Source organism: Parasteatoda tepidariorum, chromosome 6 (genome assembly GCF_982258835.1).
Source record: "Parasteatoda tepidariorum strain Cologne lab strain chromosome 6, Ptep-v5.0, whole genome shotgun sequence".
Taxonomy (NCBI): domain Eukaryota; kingdom Metazoa; phylum Arthropoda; class Arachnida; order Araneae; family Theridiidae; genus Parasteatoda; species Parasteatoda tepidariorum.
The window spans coordinates 55,891,640-55,910,001 of NC_141760.1; the positions used below are offsets into that span (position 1 = coordinate 55,891,640).

Here is an 18,362-nt window from a genome sequence, read left to right on the forward strand (position 1 = left end):
GTTCCACAGGCTTTTTATTTACTTCTTTTTCTTGTTTTGAGTTGTTAGGTATTTTCAGATTTTTGTTTTCTTCCACCCTCCTTCTTTTATCTATAAACTTTAAACAGTTTCTAATACATTTCCTGTTTTAATTTATAAAAGTTACTAATTAATCTTTTACATTCTAGCTACCAAAGGACATTCTCTGAAAGAAGAATGGATAGCTTACATTTGTCGAGAAATCTTGAGGGTAAGTGAGGATTTTTGGATTTATAAATTTGTGAAATTTTGAATATATATATACAGTGAATTCGAGATAACTCGAATCTGATAGGACTGATGAAAAACTTCGACATATCAGAAGTTCGACTTACCGTTAGTTTTGGTTTTGGACTTTCAAAATATTGTCGGATTATTTAATTAATGCTTATTAATTACAAATCCTCTAAATGCTTACAATATTTAAGATCATTTTTCTGACAAGCCATTTACGATCAGACTGTTTGAAGCACTTTATGATACCCTGGTCCATCAGGTGCAACTTTGCTGTTATGTTTGGCAGGAGAAACTGCAAGTTTACTGCTTTCAAATTAGGTGGATCACTATGCGCTGTGCATTTATCCATAAAGAGTATCACTTTTCTCTTTTTAGTGAAGAATTTCCGATCCAATTTTCTTACATAGTCTTCAAATAAAACTGATGTCATCCAAAATTTTTTGTTAGACTTGTAATCCAAAGGATACATTTTTACATTCTTGAAACATCGGGGATTTCGGTATTTTCCGATAACAAGTATGGGCAATTTCTCTGTCCCAGACGCATTTCTTTCAACTAGGACAGTCAAACGTTCCTTGCTCATTTTACCCCCTGAGCAGTTTTCATCCTTAAACATCATAGTCTTATTTGGAAGACATTTAAAAAATAAACCCATTTCATCAATATTGAAAACATCATTTTAACTGTATCCTTGAAGTAGATTTGGTAACTTTTCATTTAACCACTGTCCACATACTTCAAGAGGGACAGCTTTAGCTTCTCCATGAAGTGTGCGAAGGACATTGTGTGTGTGTTGCAAAGGAAGGTGCAAGATATCAGCTCCTAGGTTTTTTTTCTTGCTTTAAAAGATCCAAAAAATATCGAGTTAAAGGGAGTAAAATTCGAGTAATCGAGAATAATTAACATGAAATTGAAGATAAAAGGGTCGGGACCTCATAAAAAAATCGAGTTATAGTAATATTCGAGTTATAGCGAATTGACTGTATTTTTATTTCATTGCTCTAATTGATGTAACAATAATGAAAATTGTATTTGCAATATTTTTAGGGTCTTAGTCATCTACATGCCAATAAAATAATCCACAGAGACATTAAAGGCCAAAATGTTCTTCTAACTGATAATGCAGAAGTTAAACTAGGTATGTATGACAGTTTAGATTGATATTGTTTTGAGAACTTGTTCAATTTAGAATTTTAATGTTGTCATGGATACTTTGACAAATATACTTTGTAGTCATATTGTTGCTTTCGACTTATTCTCCCATTAAAAAATAATCTAGTCATCTTTTAACTGTGTTTTATATTTTGTATCCTACCAATTTCTTTGTCTGATTTACTACGTAAAATCTTCAATTTTATGGTAATCCAAGCATTATTTGAATTAGATGTCAACAGAGTGTCAATTCTTTGTAAAGGAATCAATTTTGGTACAAAGAATAAATTATTCAAATTGTATTACTAGGAAACAAAACTGAGGGAATATTTCTAATTGAATGCTTTAACATTTTACTTTGTCATTTTCTTACTAGGAAACTTACTATTACTAAGAAACAAAACTGTATTACTAGGAAACAAAACTGAGGGAATATTTCTAATTGAATGCTTTAACATTTTACTTTGTCATTTTCTAGTAATTTGCACAAAAACTGCTGTTAATAAGTAGTAGTTTTTTGAAATCTGCATTTAGTAAAGAACGAACCAGTTAAGGTTACTGGAGGGTCCAACGTACCTTAATAAGTAATTAGCCATTGGTAACAATTGATATAACTGAAGGAAATAGCTCATAAACAATAACAGCAGCTCTTATTGAAAACAAAAATAACAATATCAAAAACACTTAATCTAATAAATGATTCCAAATGAATCCTGAAATTCCAAAACATGGTTATTATTAACCATAGGACAATATTTAATAATATGATCAATAATGGAAATTTTATAAAGGAATAACGATGAGCAAGAGAGCAAAGCGAAAAGTGAGCATGAAACGGGGTTGCTGATGCCAGCTGAACTCAAAATCGCCAACAGCGCTAACAATTACATTGCCATTTGTTTTGAAATTATGCACAATTCTTGATGATATAAGAAGACTGCATTGACAAACTTGCAGATGAGATGTACATCTATTCTAATGAGGGGCTTATTTATGCTACACACTTATCTTTGCAGAATCATAGATGTATTTCAATTTGTTCTAAGTTTATTTATTTTTCTTAGCTCGGATAATTTTATATTTTGATTTCTTATTTTTATTAGATGTCTATTGCTGTATAGTTGTATTTTGTTCTGTATTGCATTATGGTTTTAGGTAATAAAACTTTATTTCTCTTGTAGTTGACTTTGGTGTTAGTGCACAGCTAGATAGGACGATAGGACGGAGAAATACGTTTATTGGCACTCCATATTGGTCAGCACCTTAGATAAGTTCTATTAGTTTGTAATATTTAAGTGCTGTTGTATTATATTTACTATTGACGTTAATATTTTGTAGGATGGCGCCAGAAGTCATAGCCTGTGATGAGAACCCTGAAGCTACCTATGACAATAGGGTAAGAGTTGCAATTGTCTTCTGTTTTTAAGTAAACATTTCCTTTAGGTTGAGTAACTTATTTTAAATTTTTTGGTGATACGTTATAGCATTTAACCATTCGCTAGAAATAAATACAATTTTTCTTTATAGTATATACATATTTTTTTGTGTTAACCTATAACTTTTCATAGTCTATTGAAGATTGAATATTGCCAAAATTTGATTTTATTATATTTTTTGAATAAAAACTCTGTTGTAGTAAAGAAAAAAATGGACTTATTTATAGAATTATTCTGATCTTGAAATCTTATTTATGATTGATTTAGTATTAAATTATTAAAGTTTTAAGGTAGAAGTTACTTTTTAAACCTTTAAAAAAAATAAAAATATGAAATTTTGTAAATACTATGATGATTTTTAATAATTCCTAATTTTTAATAATTTCATTAAACCTTTATAAAATACTCAAACTTAGTCCCTTAAGATATTTTAAATTTGATATAATTGCAAATGTAGCTTAAAGTTTTTCCCCTTGCAGTTTTTTTTCTTTAAAAAGCAATTTTAAAATCTTTTTTTCCTATTGCTTTTTTAGTGTTGTCGATATCATCCAAGTATTATTGGTATCAATTATAAATTTTCAATATCAGCATTTTGTCATGTTTTAAATAAATTGTACCTATATGTAGTTCTAAAAATTTTTTTTTTAAACAGTAATTAAGTAAATTTTGTTTACTTTTTTTTCTTAAGATTCAAATGAACGTGTTGAAGCACACTTTTATTTTGCACACTTTTGTTTATGACAGCCATCTGAAATTTAGTATCAGTTGTACATTTAGAAGTAATAAGTATCACATTTTGTCCCAGTTTTTTCATGAAAACTCTACGTTTATACCCTTCATTTTCCCATCACAACATTCTATGTTCTCTTCCAATTGCAGTAGACTGATGATTAAAACACGGTTCCCAGCAGATCACCGAAGTCAAGCATCACTGGCTGCTGTCAGTGTGTGGGTGGGTGACCACTTGGATTAGTCTGTGTATTGACCGAGGGTGTGCGGTATTGGTCCTCGTTAAACTGTTCTACCGTAAAGTGCTTGACTTTGCGTGCAGGTTGTCGGGCTACCAAAGAGGGGGTGCCATCCCCTCTGCAGAGGATCAAGATTGTGATGGCTTGTCTTCGGATCATCCTCGGGGATGTTTCCCAGACGTCACCAATACCCCATTGTGCAGCTCTAGTGCGACGTTAATTAACTGCAACAGCAATTGATATGTGAAGGACTAAAGTGTTTGCTGGTCTTGATTTTGTGACCCTTATTCGGAATTTGATGATTTTCATAGATTTTTGAACTAACTAGTTGAGAAACAATTTTTTCAATGAATCTGATATTTAGGAATAGGAGTTGGTTTTTAAAAAGAAGTAATTAATAGATCCACTGAAAAAGATTTTTGTTTGAAATGATACACACTCTGATGACAACTATAGCCATCATTTGCACCAACTGCTAATATGAATCAATCGTGCTTCTTTTTTAAACAAAAAGCATCCTATGAACTTCTAAATCCAGTACGTTCAAAAATAGATACTCTATTCACCTGTTTTTGAGACTCGTGAATTCAATTTTAATTTAAGTTTTTATGGAGATGTACCTTACATAACCTTTTTCTAATAAAAATAAAATTTTCTTATAAAATGTCTCTGCCCTAATTATAAAATTGAACTGTAATGGAAGCTAGATATTGGGATAATATTTCCAGCTGTATTTTCTTTTTAATTGTTGTGTATCTCACATGCATTCTTAATCATATTTTTTTTTTAGAGTGACTTATGGTCATTAGGAATTACTGCTTTAGAAATGTGTGAATCTCAACCACGTATGTTTTTATTTTACTGTCCGATCTAGTTACTAATCTAGTCCTTATACTATGAATATTTTCTTTTAATGTTTTACTTTTTTTTTATATAGCTTTATGTGATATGCATCCCATGCGGGCATTGTTCCTCATTCCAAGAAATCCTCCACCCAGATTAAAATCTAAAAAATGGAATAAAAAATTTCATAGTTTTATAGAAACTGTATTAGTTAAAGATTATCAACAAAGGCCATACACCGATCAACTGCTGAAGCATCCTTTCATTCGTGACCAGCCCACAGAAAGGCAAGTCCGTATACAACTTAAAGATCACATTGATCGATGTCGAAAGCACAAGAGGGGAGGTAAAGGTGCTAAAAAAATCTGCTGCTTAGTTTCATTTAGTTTGCTTTGATTTTTTTTGCTTTTATTTTTATACCTTTTTTGGTACCTTGATTTATATAATGTTAAGTAATGCTAATCTTTATATTTAGGAGATATTCAGGAAGAATATAGATACAGTGGCAGTGAAGGTGAGGAAGAAGAAGTAGGCTTAGCTGGAGAGCCAAGGTGTGTAAAAATGTTTAACATACTTATAAAATGTAGTAGAATCTTAACAATCTGAATTAATCTTCATCAAGTAAGTTTTCTACAAAGAAATTAATAAGCTTAAAGAAAATCTATTTTTCAAGGAGATAATAGAGGTAATGTAAGGTCCTGCCGCGTTTTTTATATCATACCACATGCCACCGATCAAATCGGGTAACAGCATGATGTAACAATTATATCATTATCAGATGGTTTGGAGGATATTTTTATCATTTGTCTGATATTATTTACGTATTCTGAGAAAAACTGAAGTTGTTGCTAACTGCAGTGAATTGCGATTTTTTTTATATCAAAATTATTCAAACCTTGTATGAAGAATTTGAGGAAGTGGACGAAAATAAAAATTTTTTTGTAACAGTTTTTCAAAGCAAACTATTTAATCTACATTATTTAAATTTTGTTAAAAACACATGCTAGTAGCAATATTATCCATGTTTATAAAACGAGAATAATTGTTAAAATGGTAAATAAAAAAGTTTTATTCGTGGTATAATAAAATAATTATATTGTTTGTAATTATGTTATTTATTTTTTAAAAACTGGATTATAAGTTCAAAAAAAAAGATGCATATCAATTTTAACTGGTATTGATTTTTTAGTAAAATACAAGACAAAGAATAGAAGCAAATGCAAAGAGGAAAAAAATATCAGTACAATTTGATGGAATACAGGGGTGCTCATCCGACATGTTTCCGTAAACTAGGGGTGCACAACCTGCGGCCCGCGGGCCAAATGCGGCCCTTCGACTACTAAAGTGCGGCCCGCGAGAGCTTCTAAACACAATTTAAAAAAAATTTAAAAAATGGCAATTTTTAATCGCAATTTTTAAGTCATCACGTTTTGACACAATCAATTTTAACAGATTCTTTAGTAAATGTACGTTTAACGCACTTTCTTTAAGCCGATTTTATCGTAAAAATAAATGATTTTTTCAAACAGTTATTTCCGCTTTTCTACGTGATTTCGAAAATCCCGAATTTTTATTACGACGCGAGTTTCAGATCGCAAATTTAAATAATCACTTTTTGAGCACTTTATTTGTGACGATTTCATCTTAAATCTAAGTGATTTTTTATCTTTTTTTTTGCAATTCTTTCTTTTTTTTCCAACAGTTTTTTTCGGCAGTTATTGCTAAGCGTTCCCACGTATTATAAAAAATTCCAATTGTTCTATTACGACATACAAATTTTAAATCATGCATTTGAAACGCTTTATTCGTGCTGAGTGTAGCATAAATATATTTTTTATTTCTATGCTTTTCCACATTATTTTGCTATGCTTTTCCACATTATTTTGCCGTTATTTAACTATGATGTTATTACGACACGTGATTGTTAATCGCGCAATTAAACGATCCATTTTTGATACGGTATTTCGGTACAGTTTTATCTTAAATTCTAGTTCTTTTTCCTCCGTTTTTATTTTCGCAACGAATATGATTTGGTCGAATGTGGTAATGAATTGTGATTTGATGAAAAATCAAATATTCGGTAAAAAAAAAAGAAGAAAAAATCGACTGAACGCCGTACACTTGGGGCCAAATAGCAAAATCTTTTACTGCTACTAAACACTGAAACTAAAATTTTAATGCTCAGAATAATATTTCCTGGAAAAACGTGTTCATAAATTAACTCTAAAAAATAAGGCCAATCAAGAACGTTTTTGAAAATATCGAAAAGTGAAACAGAGAACATAAAAATCAATCTTAATTTTTTAAAAAATTTTTTAAGCTGAACATCTCAGTTTTTCAATTACCAGAAAAAGCCAAGAAAAAAGAATTAAGAAAGAAATGCTATTAAAAATTACTCCGTTATAATGAAAACGTCTAAAAAAAGTTTTTTTTTAATTTAAAGAAAATAAAAAGATAGAAAAAAAAGCGTTCTTAATTTTTAAATGAAAATCTTATGCCAAAAATCTCAATTCAAATTTTTCTCATTGCCTTAATTTTAGCAGAAAAAAAAATTGCTATAAAATAAATTTTATTAGTAACTTTATTTTTAAAAAAAATGCTGAGTCATAATAAAAATGCCTTAAAAAAGAAAAACAGAAAAAACAAATTTTTCTTAGTTCCTGAAACAAAACTTTAATACTGAAAATCAAACTTTTCTATGTTACTGGTTATTTATATTACAGTTCAGGGAAAGAGTGATAATAAACTCAATTCTCAAAGTATTGAAAAAATGACAAAATTGACTTGTCTGATTATAATTTTTTTTTTAAAAAGTAATATCCATAAAAATTCAAAAATTAAAAAAATATTTAAAAATACATTTTCAAAAAATTTTCTGCCGAATATTTGACTGATCATTCAACCAACTGAATTTTTCACAGAAGGGCCAAATACTCGTTACATCCCTCCCTAAATTAAATGCAATGTTATTACAACTTAAGAAATTCATAAAATGTCGGAAACATGAATTTTTGAACTGCTCACTGTTTATAGTTTAGATTTCAATTTTTTGTTGCTTAAGTGATCTTTTTCGATAAAAAAAAGGAAACTGTTAACGATATAAAAAAATCTAATAATTAATAAAATCAAATCATAAAGCACATTACAAAATTAGCACTGAATTTTATTTTGAACTATCAAAGTTTTTTTTTTATTTTAGGCTTTTGTTTAAAACCTATAAATTTTCTTCAATTAAAATATTTAATTTGAATTTATATTACTTAATTATGACTAAACTTTTTCCGACTTTCATTCTGTGGGCATTGCAGTTTTTTTTTATTTATTAGAATTTAATTCTAAAATGAATTTTCGTGTTGCACGATATGATAAAAAAAAAAACCATTTCTTTTCTTCAATGCTTATTTATTTTGATAAATCTATTGTTCATATGACAAAAATAGCAAGTTTTTTTTTCTGTAAAAAAAAAAGTATACGTTTTTTTATTTTTGAATGAATTCTAATAGTGGAACACTACTAAGTTATTGATATTACTAAGTTTATTGATAAAAAAAAAATTGAACGCTAATGTTTAAATCAGAAGTCGCCAAAGTGGTCTATATAGACCCCCAGGGGTCTATTTAACATAAGCGGGGGTCGACCTGAGCCAGGCGGTAGAATGGAGGTCGATCCGAACCGGAAGGGTCGATTGGTCGAAGGATTATCAGTGTTTTTCAGATGTGTGACAATTAAAAATAAAAGAAGACTTGGAAATATATACAGGTAATCTTCAAAAATTGAGCGACGATTATAAACTGCGTTTTGTTGATTTGGAAAACATAGACATCCCTGATTGGATTAGTGTGCCATTTTCTGCTCAAATTGAAAACGTAGACATCAATCTGCAAGATGAGCTTGCTGAATTATTATGGGGATTTGAAGCAAAGACGCTTTTTAAAAATTTAGCAATAAGCAAATTTTGGACAAATATAAATATAATGCAAAAATATGTAAGACTTTACGAAATAGCTCAGCCATTTATGATAGCATTTCAAAGTTCCTATATGGTTGAAGCCGGTTTCAGTCACGTAAATTCAATCTTAACTAAGAAGAGAAATGAATTAAATATGGAGTTTCAAGCGGATTTAAAATTAAAATTGACCAATTTTGAACCCAATACAACGAACCTTGCAAAAAAAAAAAAAAAAAAAACCAGGCACACCCATGTCATTGATTAAGAAGCAATAAATCCGTAGTTACTTTACTTGTTATTTCTACTTATAATTACTTATTATTTCATAAATATTAAGGTATTTATATTTCAACATTAAAATATTTTTCATAAAACTATTGTTACACTATGTACTATTACTTTAATAAATATTCAAAATCATAAAATAAATGTACAAACACAGTATCTAATAGAGTTTTATCTTAATTAACAGAAAATTACTTTTATGGGGGTCGATGGAGATTTCGAAAAATTATGTAGGGGTCGATGATCAAAAAGTTTGTCAACCCCTGGTTTAAATAAACATTATTACATTTGTTATTAACATGTCTAAATAGATCTGCGGCCCTTCGTTAGCAAGCCTGCTGTGCAAGTGGCCCTTCACTCAAAAAGGTTGTGCACCCCTACCGTAAACAATATTGTTATGTCAAAGCCGAAATAAATGCATTGTATCGATGAGTGGGAAAGCATTTATGCTTCTGCAATGTATTTTACTAGACCCTGTAAGGTTAGACCACAATGGGTCCATCGATATCCTGTCATTCAATGAAGCAGCTGCTTTACTGAATTATAAGTATAACATTACAAATGAAACACACTTATCATTTTTTGCTGTATCAGCAGGTTTCTCTTTATTCAAGCAAAGCCACTCTTTAATACAACTGTTAATTTCCTCTATAAAATTAAATTTATCCTTGACCTAAATATTCATTTCATCCGTTACTATCCAAATTACTTTAAAGCTTTATTTTTTTAATTTTTTATTTATTCATTTCCTCTTTTATAATATCTAAAATTAAGTTTATTAAATGTAATAAAAAAAAAATTCTAGCTCTTCTGCTTCTGTTTTAGATTAAAGCTTTGTGTGATCCCTGGATTGCTTTTTATATATTAAGCTTCCTTTGAAAAAAATTGTAAATTATTTTTAATGGTTTCCAGTCACATGGCTTTAATTACAATATTCTTTGCCAAGATGTTGATTTCTTTAAATCTTTCTAATATTGAATAATACAATAAATTAATGTTGTTAAAGCTTGTTAACCAATCTTAATAGTTTCAATAATTTCCTTCTGGTGTTCCTACAGTGTTAGACTTCAAACCAATAACTTGGAAATCTTTTACAGACCAATAATAATAAAAGACCAGTAACTTTTTGCACTAAGTATTTTTTATTTAAGCACACCACAACTTTTTTTTCAATCACCATTGCTTTGAAATAATGAACTAATCGCTAATAAAGCTCCATAGTAGAAAATAATAAATACTGACTTACCTATTTTATTATTATGTATAATAAATGTTAATTTTTTAGTGTATAACTTATTTTGATAAATTTACCTACGGAACATTATATTTTTTTTATTAACTTGAAAACTTTCATGTATATTTGAATAACTTTTCCTTTAAAGATTGAATTCTATAATTATCATTTTACATTAATTTAACTGGGTATTTTACAGTTCAATTGAGCCAGTGCAGCAAGATTCCACATTGAGGAGGAACTTTCAACAGCTTCAGGAGGGTCGAACTTTGACTACCAATGAGTCTAGGACTCCAGGAAGCAGTTTTCAACCTCCTTCTGCACCACCTCTTCAAATTGAAATGCCTGCCCCTCCTCCTAGGCATTCTGTACCACCACAAAGGCTTATTGGTAATTTATAAAGGCTTTCTTTAATTGTTTTTAGAACTATACATTATTGTTCTTTAAAATTAGAATTATTTTGCCACTTTTTTGAATGATGGATTGTTTTTTTAAATTTACTGTACGACATCTATAATTTTGCAAGCAAAATAACTATAAATTATTTCTATTGAAGAAATTCCAAACAACTGATTAAATTACATTAAAACAAATTGAATTATAACAAATTATTGTAATTAAAAAAGAATCCAAAAAAATTTGTCTTTAATTCTGATGTAATTTAGTTAAATTGATTTAATTTAATTTGTTCATTCAACTTGTTTTGAGAGTATACTATGCTAATGTGCTTTTAATAAAGACAGAAATGTGAAGCAACTTTTCTAATGAGAAACACTAGAGCTTCTAAAACCTGCCAAAGAGTTTTTAATTAAGTACAGTTATATTTTTATTAATCAAATTTTTATTGCAAGAGCTTGAGTTTTTATTTGAAGTCAATCTTGCATTTTTAGGACACCTAGGTAGATTATGATTAAAATTATAATCAAAATTACCTAACTTATAATTATTTAAATAAAAAACAGATTTTACAAAAAACTTTTTATCCTGTTAATGCAAACATCACAAAGTGGTATTTTATTTATGCTTACCCTGTACTTTTAAGCTTCGTAACATGATCTTTATTGTTCCAATGAAATTTAATTCACTGTTATTAACATTAAAAAAGACAGTTTAGAGCAAAAAAAAGTAACATTCCTTTTTTATGCACAAAAGAAGCAATTTAACTCAAAGCTTTAATAGAACTCATACAACATTTTGTTATTAGTTTTCATTCTTTGATAACTAATAAATGTTATGTCTTTATAGTTGTTCCTGATCCTCCACCTCCTAGTAAACCTTTGCCACCTATTCCTGTTGATCAAAATAGAAAAGCCAAAGCAGCCACTCCTCCTAGGAACAATCAAAATCAAGGAACTCCTTTTCAATCATCTCAGCAAAGTAGAAGTTCTGGTGTTTTTAAACCTCCTGCAAGAAGACCAGAAGTATAAATGTTTTTAATTTTAGAATTTTTTTTTTTTAGATTGTTAATATTTATTGTGATGTATTTAAAAATGTTTAGAAGGTGTTTCTGTTTTTTTAAACTACTATAAACAGGGCTCCCAAGGGTCAGGGAGAACAGAGAAAACCTGGAATTGTCCAGGAATTTTGTTTTGACTATGAAAGGCAGGGAGTAGAAAAATAGTTGCCTTTTTTTTTTTTTTTTTTTTACAAAAACTTAAAAAACTCCTATATCATACCTGGAAAATAACCAGTCTTAGAATTGTCAGTAAGAGTAATCATTTATTGAGATAAGAGTTAAATAATTCTAACATCTATTATATATATATATTTGTTGTAAAAATTTTACATTTTTGTCAAATTGACATGTTTCCATCCTCATTCAGTGATATTTTTTTTGCTTACAAGATATAATATTTGGCTTTACAAATTTAAAGAAACCAGAGTTTTCTTTTGAAAAAATATTTATGGATAAAAATCCTATTCTGAGGTACCGTGCAACAGCAGTTGAATGTTAATTTAATGTTTCTATTGATCTTTTTTTTTTTTTCATTTTTAAAATCAAATTCACTTGTGTTGCTCCCTGCCTTGGAAGTTTTGTAACCACCTATTATTCATTTTCTCTCTTGTACTACAATCGAAGTAATTGTTGATAATCCTGGTAATTTGTTATCTTAATAATTTTAGTTCTACTCTGTTTAAATTATTTCAAACCTTTATAAGAAGCTGAGCATTTTTCCATTTTTATTACTCTATTTGTTGAAATAGCTAAAGTTATTGGTTTAAAATCAATATAAATTTCAGCTATTTATTAAATTTTTCTATTTGTTATTGTCCTGACTGTCTTCTCATTTATTTGTTGTTCTTCCAAAAACTGTAGATTTGTTTCATTAAGAAAATTATCAACCACAATTTGCTTAAAATTAACTCTGCTGTTTTTCTCTTAAGTGTTTGCCATGTTTGCATATACTGTGTTCGGATTCTTTGGATATTAATTTATTTACTGATTTGTCATTGCAGGAATTGGAAATTTTAGCTGCCCAGTTAAATGAACTTGCAATAGGTGGTGCCGGTAGTGTATCAAATCAAAATAATAACAATAGTAGACTTTCTTCAAATTCAGTAGAAACACCCCCTGGAATTAATGGAATACTTTCTGATAAATCTGGGGGTGTAAGAAATGGATCCGATTCAGAAGAAGAGGAGGAGGAGGAAGATGAAGGTCAAATTCAAAATGATGGCACTCTGCTGGCATCTGATCCACCCAGACCTCTGTAAGACATTAAATTGAACTTTTTAGTTTTCCTTCAATTGTTTTGTAAGCTGAAAAAATTAGTTTGATTATTTTAATAGTCATCTTTTATTTAATAGTAAATTAAATAGTAAGTTGAATAGTTTCAGTTTTATATAGTAGTGTTGTAGTAATGTTAACTTGTTAACTAGAATCAATAGAAACATTAACTAACTTGTTAAAGGTGTTAAATTACTAAATCTAAAAATATACTTGAAATTTGAATTAAATAATAGAGTACATTTTGCAGATTGGATAGTAGTGGTTAGTATATATGTGTTAAAATAGTCTTATTATTATAAAAAATGTACAGTGGAAAGTTTCATATTCGGAATCGGCAAGACGTAGGCAAGTCGAGAAAATAGATTTTTCTGGATATAAGGGCTTTAAGGGAAACAAATATGAAAACCTCCTAAATCAATAAAAATAACAAATACATGATAATGAATGTTAATTGGAATCGGCAAGACTTAGGCAAGTCGAGAAAAAAGATTTTTCTGGATATAAGGGCTTTAAGGGAAACAAATATGAAAACCTCCTAATTCAACAAAAATAACAAATACAATGAATGTTAATTTTAATAAATAACGAATGAATCCATGTGGTTTGCGTGTTTGTGCTATTTCAAAAGATTTTGTTACCTATTTCCGTGTGGTTTTTAAAATCTTGATACAAATTCTGAATCATGCATTTTGGTTAGTAATCATTTCTCAATCTACTCGATTAGGGACGATTCCATTGTGAATTCATGTTTTGCCGTTCGTTTTTCGGTAGCTATTAAAATGGATTTTTAGTTTGTTTTTAAAATCTCAATGTTTTAATGCAACATCATTTAATCAGCAAACATCGAACTGCGCATTTCGCACTCAATTATTGATGATTCACCAGCAATCTCACGTTGATTTACTATCGTATTTTTGTCAGTTATTGTTACCAATTTTCATGATTTTTTAATGCTACATTATCATACACGGTAAACTTTCAATCGCTCATTTGTAGAATTACTTTTTGATGACTTGATTTGCGAATTTTTTTTCTCCCTGTAGTTTTGTCGACCATTATTTCAATGGTTTGGGGTTTCCACAATGTTAATTTCAATTTTAATAGAACATTATTACGATCCGTAAATTTCGAATCTGTCTTTTGAATGGTCAATTAATGACCTACTATAGTCGTGATAATTTTGTCTTAAATCTGCTATTTTTTAAAATTGTGAAATTTTTGCGCACTCTGAAATTAAGTGCATGATTCTTGGCGAAAAATAATCCATTTATACGAAATGTGAAAAAAATACATGACTTTTTTTATGTTGTAGTGAAATAAATTTCTTTTCCGTGATAGAAATTATTTTTTTTTAATATTGAAGTAAAAATCGGATTAAAATAGAACAAAAATCGGAAGTTTGGTAAAAATAAAATATAAGCAGAAATTAGCAGAAAAACAGAGGATTCTCTTTCTTGCATATTTTTATTCAAGTCTCAAATGTAGAAGAGAAAAAAAATTTTTTTTTTTATAAGGAACAAAGACTTCTGTTTATTTTGATTTTAAAAAGTGTAAAAGTTGAGAAAGACCCTTCCGGTAAACGGATATCCGGGTATGGGACTTAGCACTGTAATTTTTATGCTTTATATAGTATTAATGTTTAGAAAAATACATACTTTCTTTTCAAATATAATTATCTTTTAAAACAGTATCTTTTTAAATTATGGAAAAGAGAACAATTTTAAGTCTTTGTAAAAGTAAAAGCATCAAATTTTTAAGTAATAGAGGATTTTATTTTCATTGGTTAGGATTAAAATGTTCTACTTACTTTTGATAGTATTTTGGATAGCCATTGAAGCTCGTTATATATATATATATATATATATATATAGTGTTCTCTCTAAGCGTTTTTTAACACCCCTTTGATCCCAATAAATGCGTCTTTTTTGCCCTTATTGTAAAAATAAACCGCCATTCCTTAAAAACACTGCCTTTTTATTCATATTCTATTTCGAAAAGAATTCTCTGTTTAAAAATTTGTAGGTTTAATTATGATTACTACTATTACAAGTATTTACTTTGTTAAGATAATTTTCAACTGGTTAAAGTTTTATAATGATTTTTTCAGGAGGGATATCAATATATCTTTTGAAAGATTTTAGATTTTAAAGCTAATTTTTAAACAAATACTTTTTTTTTCTTCTGAAAAATGTACCTTTAAAATGTTCATTTTCTCATTATTTTCAGTTTGAAATATAGAAACAAGTTATTTATAAATTAAATTTTTTTTTAGTTTACTTGTTTTGAAAAAAAAAATGCAGAGATTGCCTTTTAGCATGCCTTTAATTATTTTTATAAACTACAAGTTTTTCTCTTATTGTAATGATGAGGGAGATTTACTTTTTAAAATTTACTCATGAAATGGTAGAAGAGAGTAGTTTCAAAATTTTTGAGGATAAAATTCAGTTATTGCAAAATATTATACATTTTCATAAATTTTTAGTGTCCAACCAATTTTATATTTATTTTTTGATATTTGTTTAAGTCTTCATTTAAAATTGTTTATGCGTAAAAAGTGTGTATTTATATATTATTATATATTATTTTAAAATTCACTCATTAAAATAATTTCCATGATTTCAAATCTAAAAATATTTTGACCCTTAATTTGAATGTATTATTTTTCTTAGGTTTTAATAATTCTTTCAAATTTACCAAGTTTACTAAACCTTTTATTGTAGTATACAATACAATTAACCTAAATAGATTTTCCATATAGTTTCCTTGCTATCATTTACTTACAAAAAGCTAAAATGTTTCAAACATTTTAGTTTATTTTAAGTGAAACATATAGGTATATTTTTTCATCCTAGTGTTCTATTTGATGTAAAATTATAAAATTTTAGAACAATTCAATGAAAGCAAACTTTAGAAAAGGTATTAAAACTTTCACAGTAATAATTTTGGTTAAAGTTATGCAAAAAATTGAGGAAAATTTTTCTATTTAACTTTAGTTTTGCATGCATCATCATATTTTTGGATTCTGCTTTAACTTTCAAACACATTCTTGCATTTGGGTAATGCTATAATTAAAGGGACAACAGTTTGGGGTTCTAATATTTTGCATGTTTTCTATTTTAACCCTTCCTGACATTCCTAAAGTTTGCCTTTTATTTAGTTTATTTTTGAAACTTTTATTTGATGGGATATGTGCTTTAGTACTAAGTTGCTGATTTATGTCATTTTATTTCTTTCTTTTTATGTATTTCTAAATTTTTTAAATGCTCTTAGTTATTTTCTCCCTTTTTGTTTTGTGCTTTGTTTCAAGGGCCTCTGACAACCTCATTGAGAATAGAATAGCAAGGTAAGCTATGATACTGTAGTTAAATTTAGTTAAAGAAAAAGTTTCTTTGTTTTCTATAACCATAATTGCAATTAATTGATAAGATATTGTGTTTAAACGTGTAATCTTAAAGATTTTATATTTTAACAAATTGATGAAAAGGAGTATAAGCAAAAATTAGTAGAATTAGTAACTTAGTAATTTATAGTAATGTGTAAATTATTATTTAATAATTGTTAAGTTTCCATCCCTATCAATATCTCCAAAAAATTAAATATTTTTTCTCTAAAATTGTAAAAGGGGAAAAAAAAAGTTTTTATTCCTGCACATTTCAAATGCTTAATTAGTATTTAAGTAACAGCTGAAATTAATAAAATTATTAAAAAATAATCAATTTCCTTTTGAAAATAATTATTAAATAATTTTTTTTTAATTGCTAAATCCATTCATTTATGTATATACTGCAAAAATTTTCTCTTTAGATATTGTGTTATTTTGTAGCTATATATTGATGTTTTCTTTTTAAAATTTTAAATGTTAAACTTTTTCGCGAACTAAGTATTTAATTTAATTTATCATAAATGCATGCAAATGTGTAAATTTAGTATTTATGAATTTGTATTTTGAAAATTAATATTGTTTAATTGAAATTTTTATATTTTTGTTGTAAAAGAGATGTTTAAAAAGTAATTATGTCCTGTTTCACTTTATTATTTTTATGAACTAATATTTAAATTAGTATATCTAAACACAAACTTTCAGTCACATTTCAGAATTAATAACATCAATTAAAAAATATTTCTGCTTAAAAATTCATAATTCCAATTACATTGATGGCCAAAAGATATTGGTTTACAGAAATTTAATAAAAGGTACGAAACTTACTTAATAAAACAGGTCTAATACTTAAAAACTTTTTTTACTCATAAGTGCTAAAATTTAAATAAAAATTTAAAATTACATTGCTGCTGGCTGACACAGTTTGTGTGCTATTAGTAGTTGGCTGATTATTAAAATGAAAGATTTGCTCAGTTATTTTTTTGTTTCTGATAACAAACAAGCACAAAAGAAAATTTATAAGATTTAGTTGAATAGCATTTTTTATAATTTCTCATTCAGGACCATAGATTTCTTAAAGCTGCCATAATATTCTTTTTATTCCCATTTTAGGCCTCCTGAAGTCTACAATGATGCCTTAAGAAATTTAGTTGATCATGACAAAATAAATGATGGTAAGTTTCAAGAGTTGATATGGTTTCGATAATAAATAGGAAATATTTTTATAAAAGTAGTATTTTAACTATTTGATCTTTATTAATATTAATATCTGCATTTTTTAAAATTTGTTTATTAGGGTGATTTTTTTTAAAAATTTCTTTTTGCTAGTTAAAATTATTTGATTGATGTAGTGCGAATTTTTAGAAATCTAGTTTTATCAAAGGAACAAATGTGAGTTACTTCATTTTAGTTTTTTAATACAATTATTTAGAATTTGGAATAATTATAAAAGTTGAAATTTTTTTTACAAAACATGTTTTTCACTCATACAACTAATGTTAGGAAATATTGAAATAAAGCTATGGAATTGTTTCTATATGGATTTCAATGCTTGTTTGGACGTTCTCTATTTTAATTAATATAAATTGCTAAAAACTAATAAATAACTTTCCTACTAATAACTGTTCCAATAATGAACTAATAAAAGCAGTGTTTTCCTAACATATCTGTTTTCCTTACATATCTGTTTTCTAAAAGAAATGAAATTATTATGCATTTGGTATGAAACCTTAATTTTGTTTTTGTCTTAATAACTGATTCATAACAAACTAAAATATGCTTTCCTATTTTGTGAACTAGGTTCGACACCTGTAAATCATGCACCACACAGACCTTTACCTCCTACTCCAGATGAAGAAGAAAACAATGACAGAACTTTAGTGTTGAGAAGGGTAAATTCTTTTGTTTGATTGCTCAAGTTTTAATTTGATAAAAGTCAACAATATTTTTTATTGTATTGAATTAAAACGAATAGTTTTGTATACTTGATTGTTAAACTTGATATTCTTTTGGTATACTTTATAATCAAAATAATTTCCACTGTTGTCTTAATTGCAAAGCTGTTAATAAGCATTTCCATAGATAGAATTTGTGCTCTCTTAGATTTAGGATTAATAGCTTTTTTTCTTG

At 27.7% G+C, this 18,362-nt stretch overlaps 1 protein-coding gene across 4 annotated transcripts in view; it reads left to right on the forward strand.

Annotated features, from left to right (window-relative positions):
* LOC107452791 (serine/threonine-protein kinase mig-15) overlaps positions 1 to 18,362 on the forward strand; it is a 100,229-nt gene that overhangs the window by 53,664 nt on the left and 28,203 nt on the right. The window contains exons 7-19 of one of the 4 annotated variants that reach the window (XM_087165890.1): positions 168 to 229; positions 1,303 to 1,393; positions 2,589 to 2,661; positions 2,746 to 2,803; positions 4,602 to 4,656; positions 4,749 to 5,000; positions 5,130 to 5,205; positions 10,322 to 10,512; positions 11,368 to 11,543; positions 12,580 to 12,833; positions 16,161 to 16,196; positions 17,346 to 17,407; positions 18,033 to 18,124. In XM_087165890.1, the coding sequence (XP_087022016.1) occupies positions 168 to 229; positions 1,303 to 1,393; positions 2,589 to 2,661; positions 2,746 to 2,803; positions 4,602 to 4,656; positions 4,749 to 5,000; positions 5,130 to 5,205; positions 10,322 to 10,512; positions 11,368 to 11,543; positions 12,580 to 12,833; positions 16,161 to 16,196; positions 17,346 to 17,407; positions 18,033 to 18,124 (1,478 nt within the window). Of the gene's footprint in view, positions 1 to 167; positions 230 to 1,302; positions 1,394 to 2,588; positions 2,662 to 2,745; positions 2,804 to 4,601; positions 4,657 to 4,748; positions 5,007 to 5,129; positions 5,206 to 10,321; positions 10,513 to 11,367; positions 11,544 to 12,579; positions 12,834 to 16,160; positions 16,197 to 17,345; positions 17,408 to 18,032; positions 18,125 to 18,362 lie in introns of all 4 variants that reach the window. The other 3 variants (XM_087165889.1, XM_087165892.1, XM_087165891.1) reach the window with 3 other exon arrangements.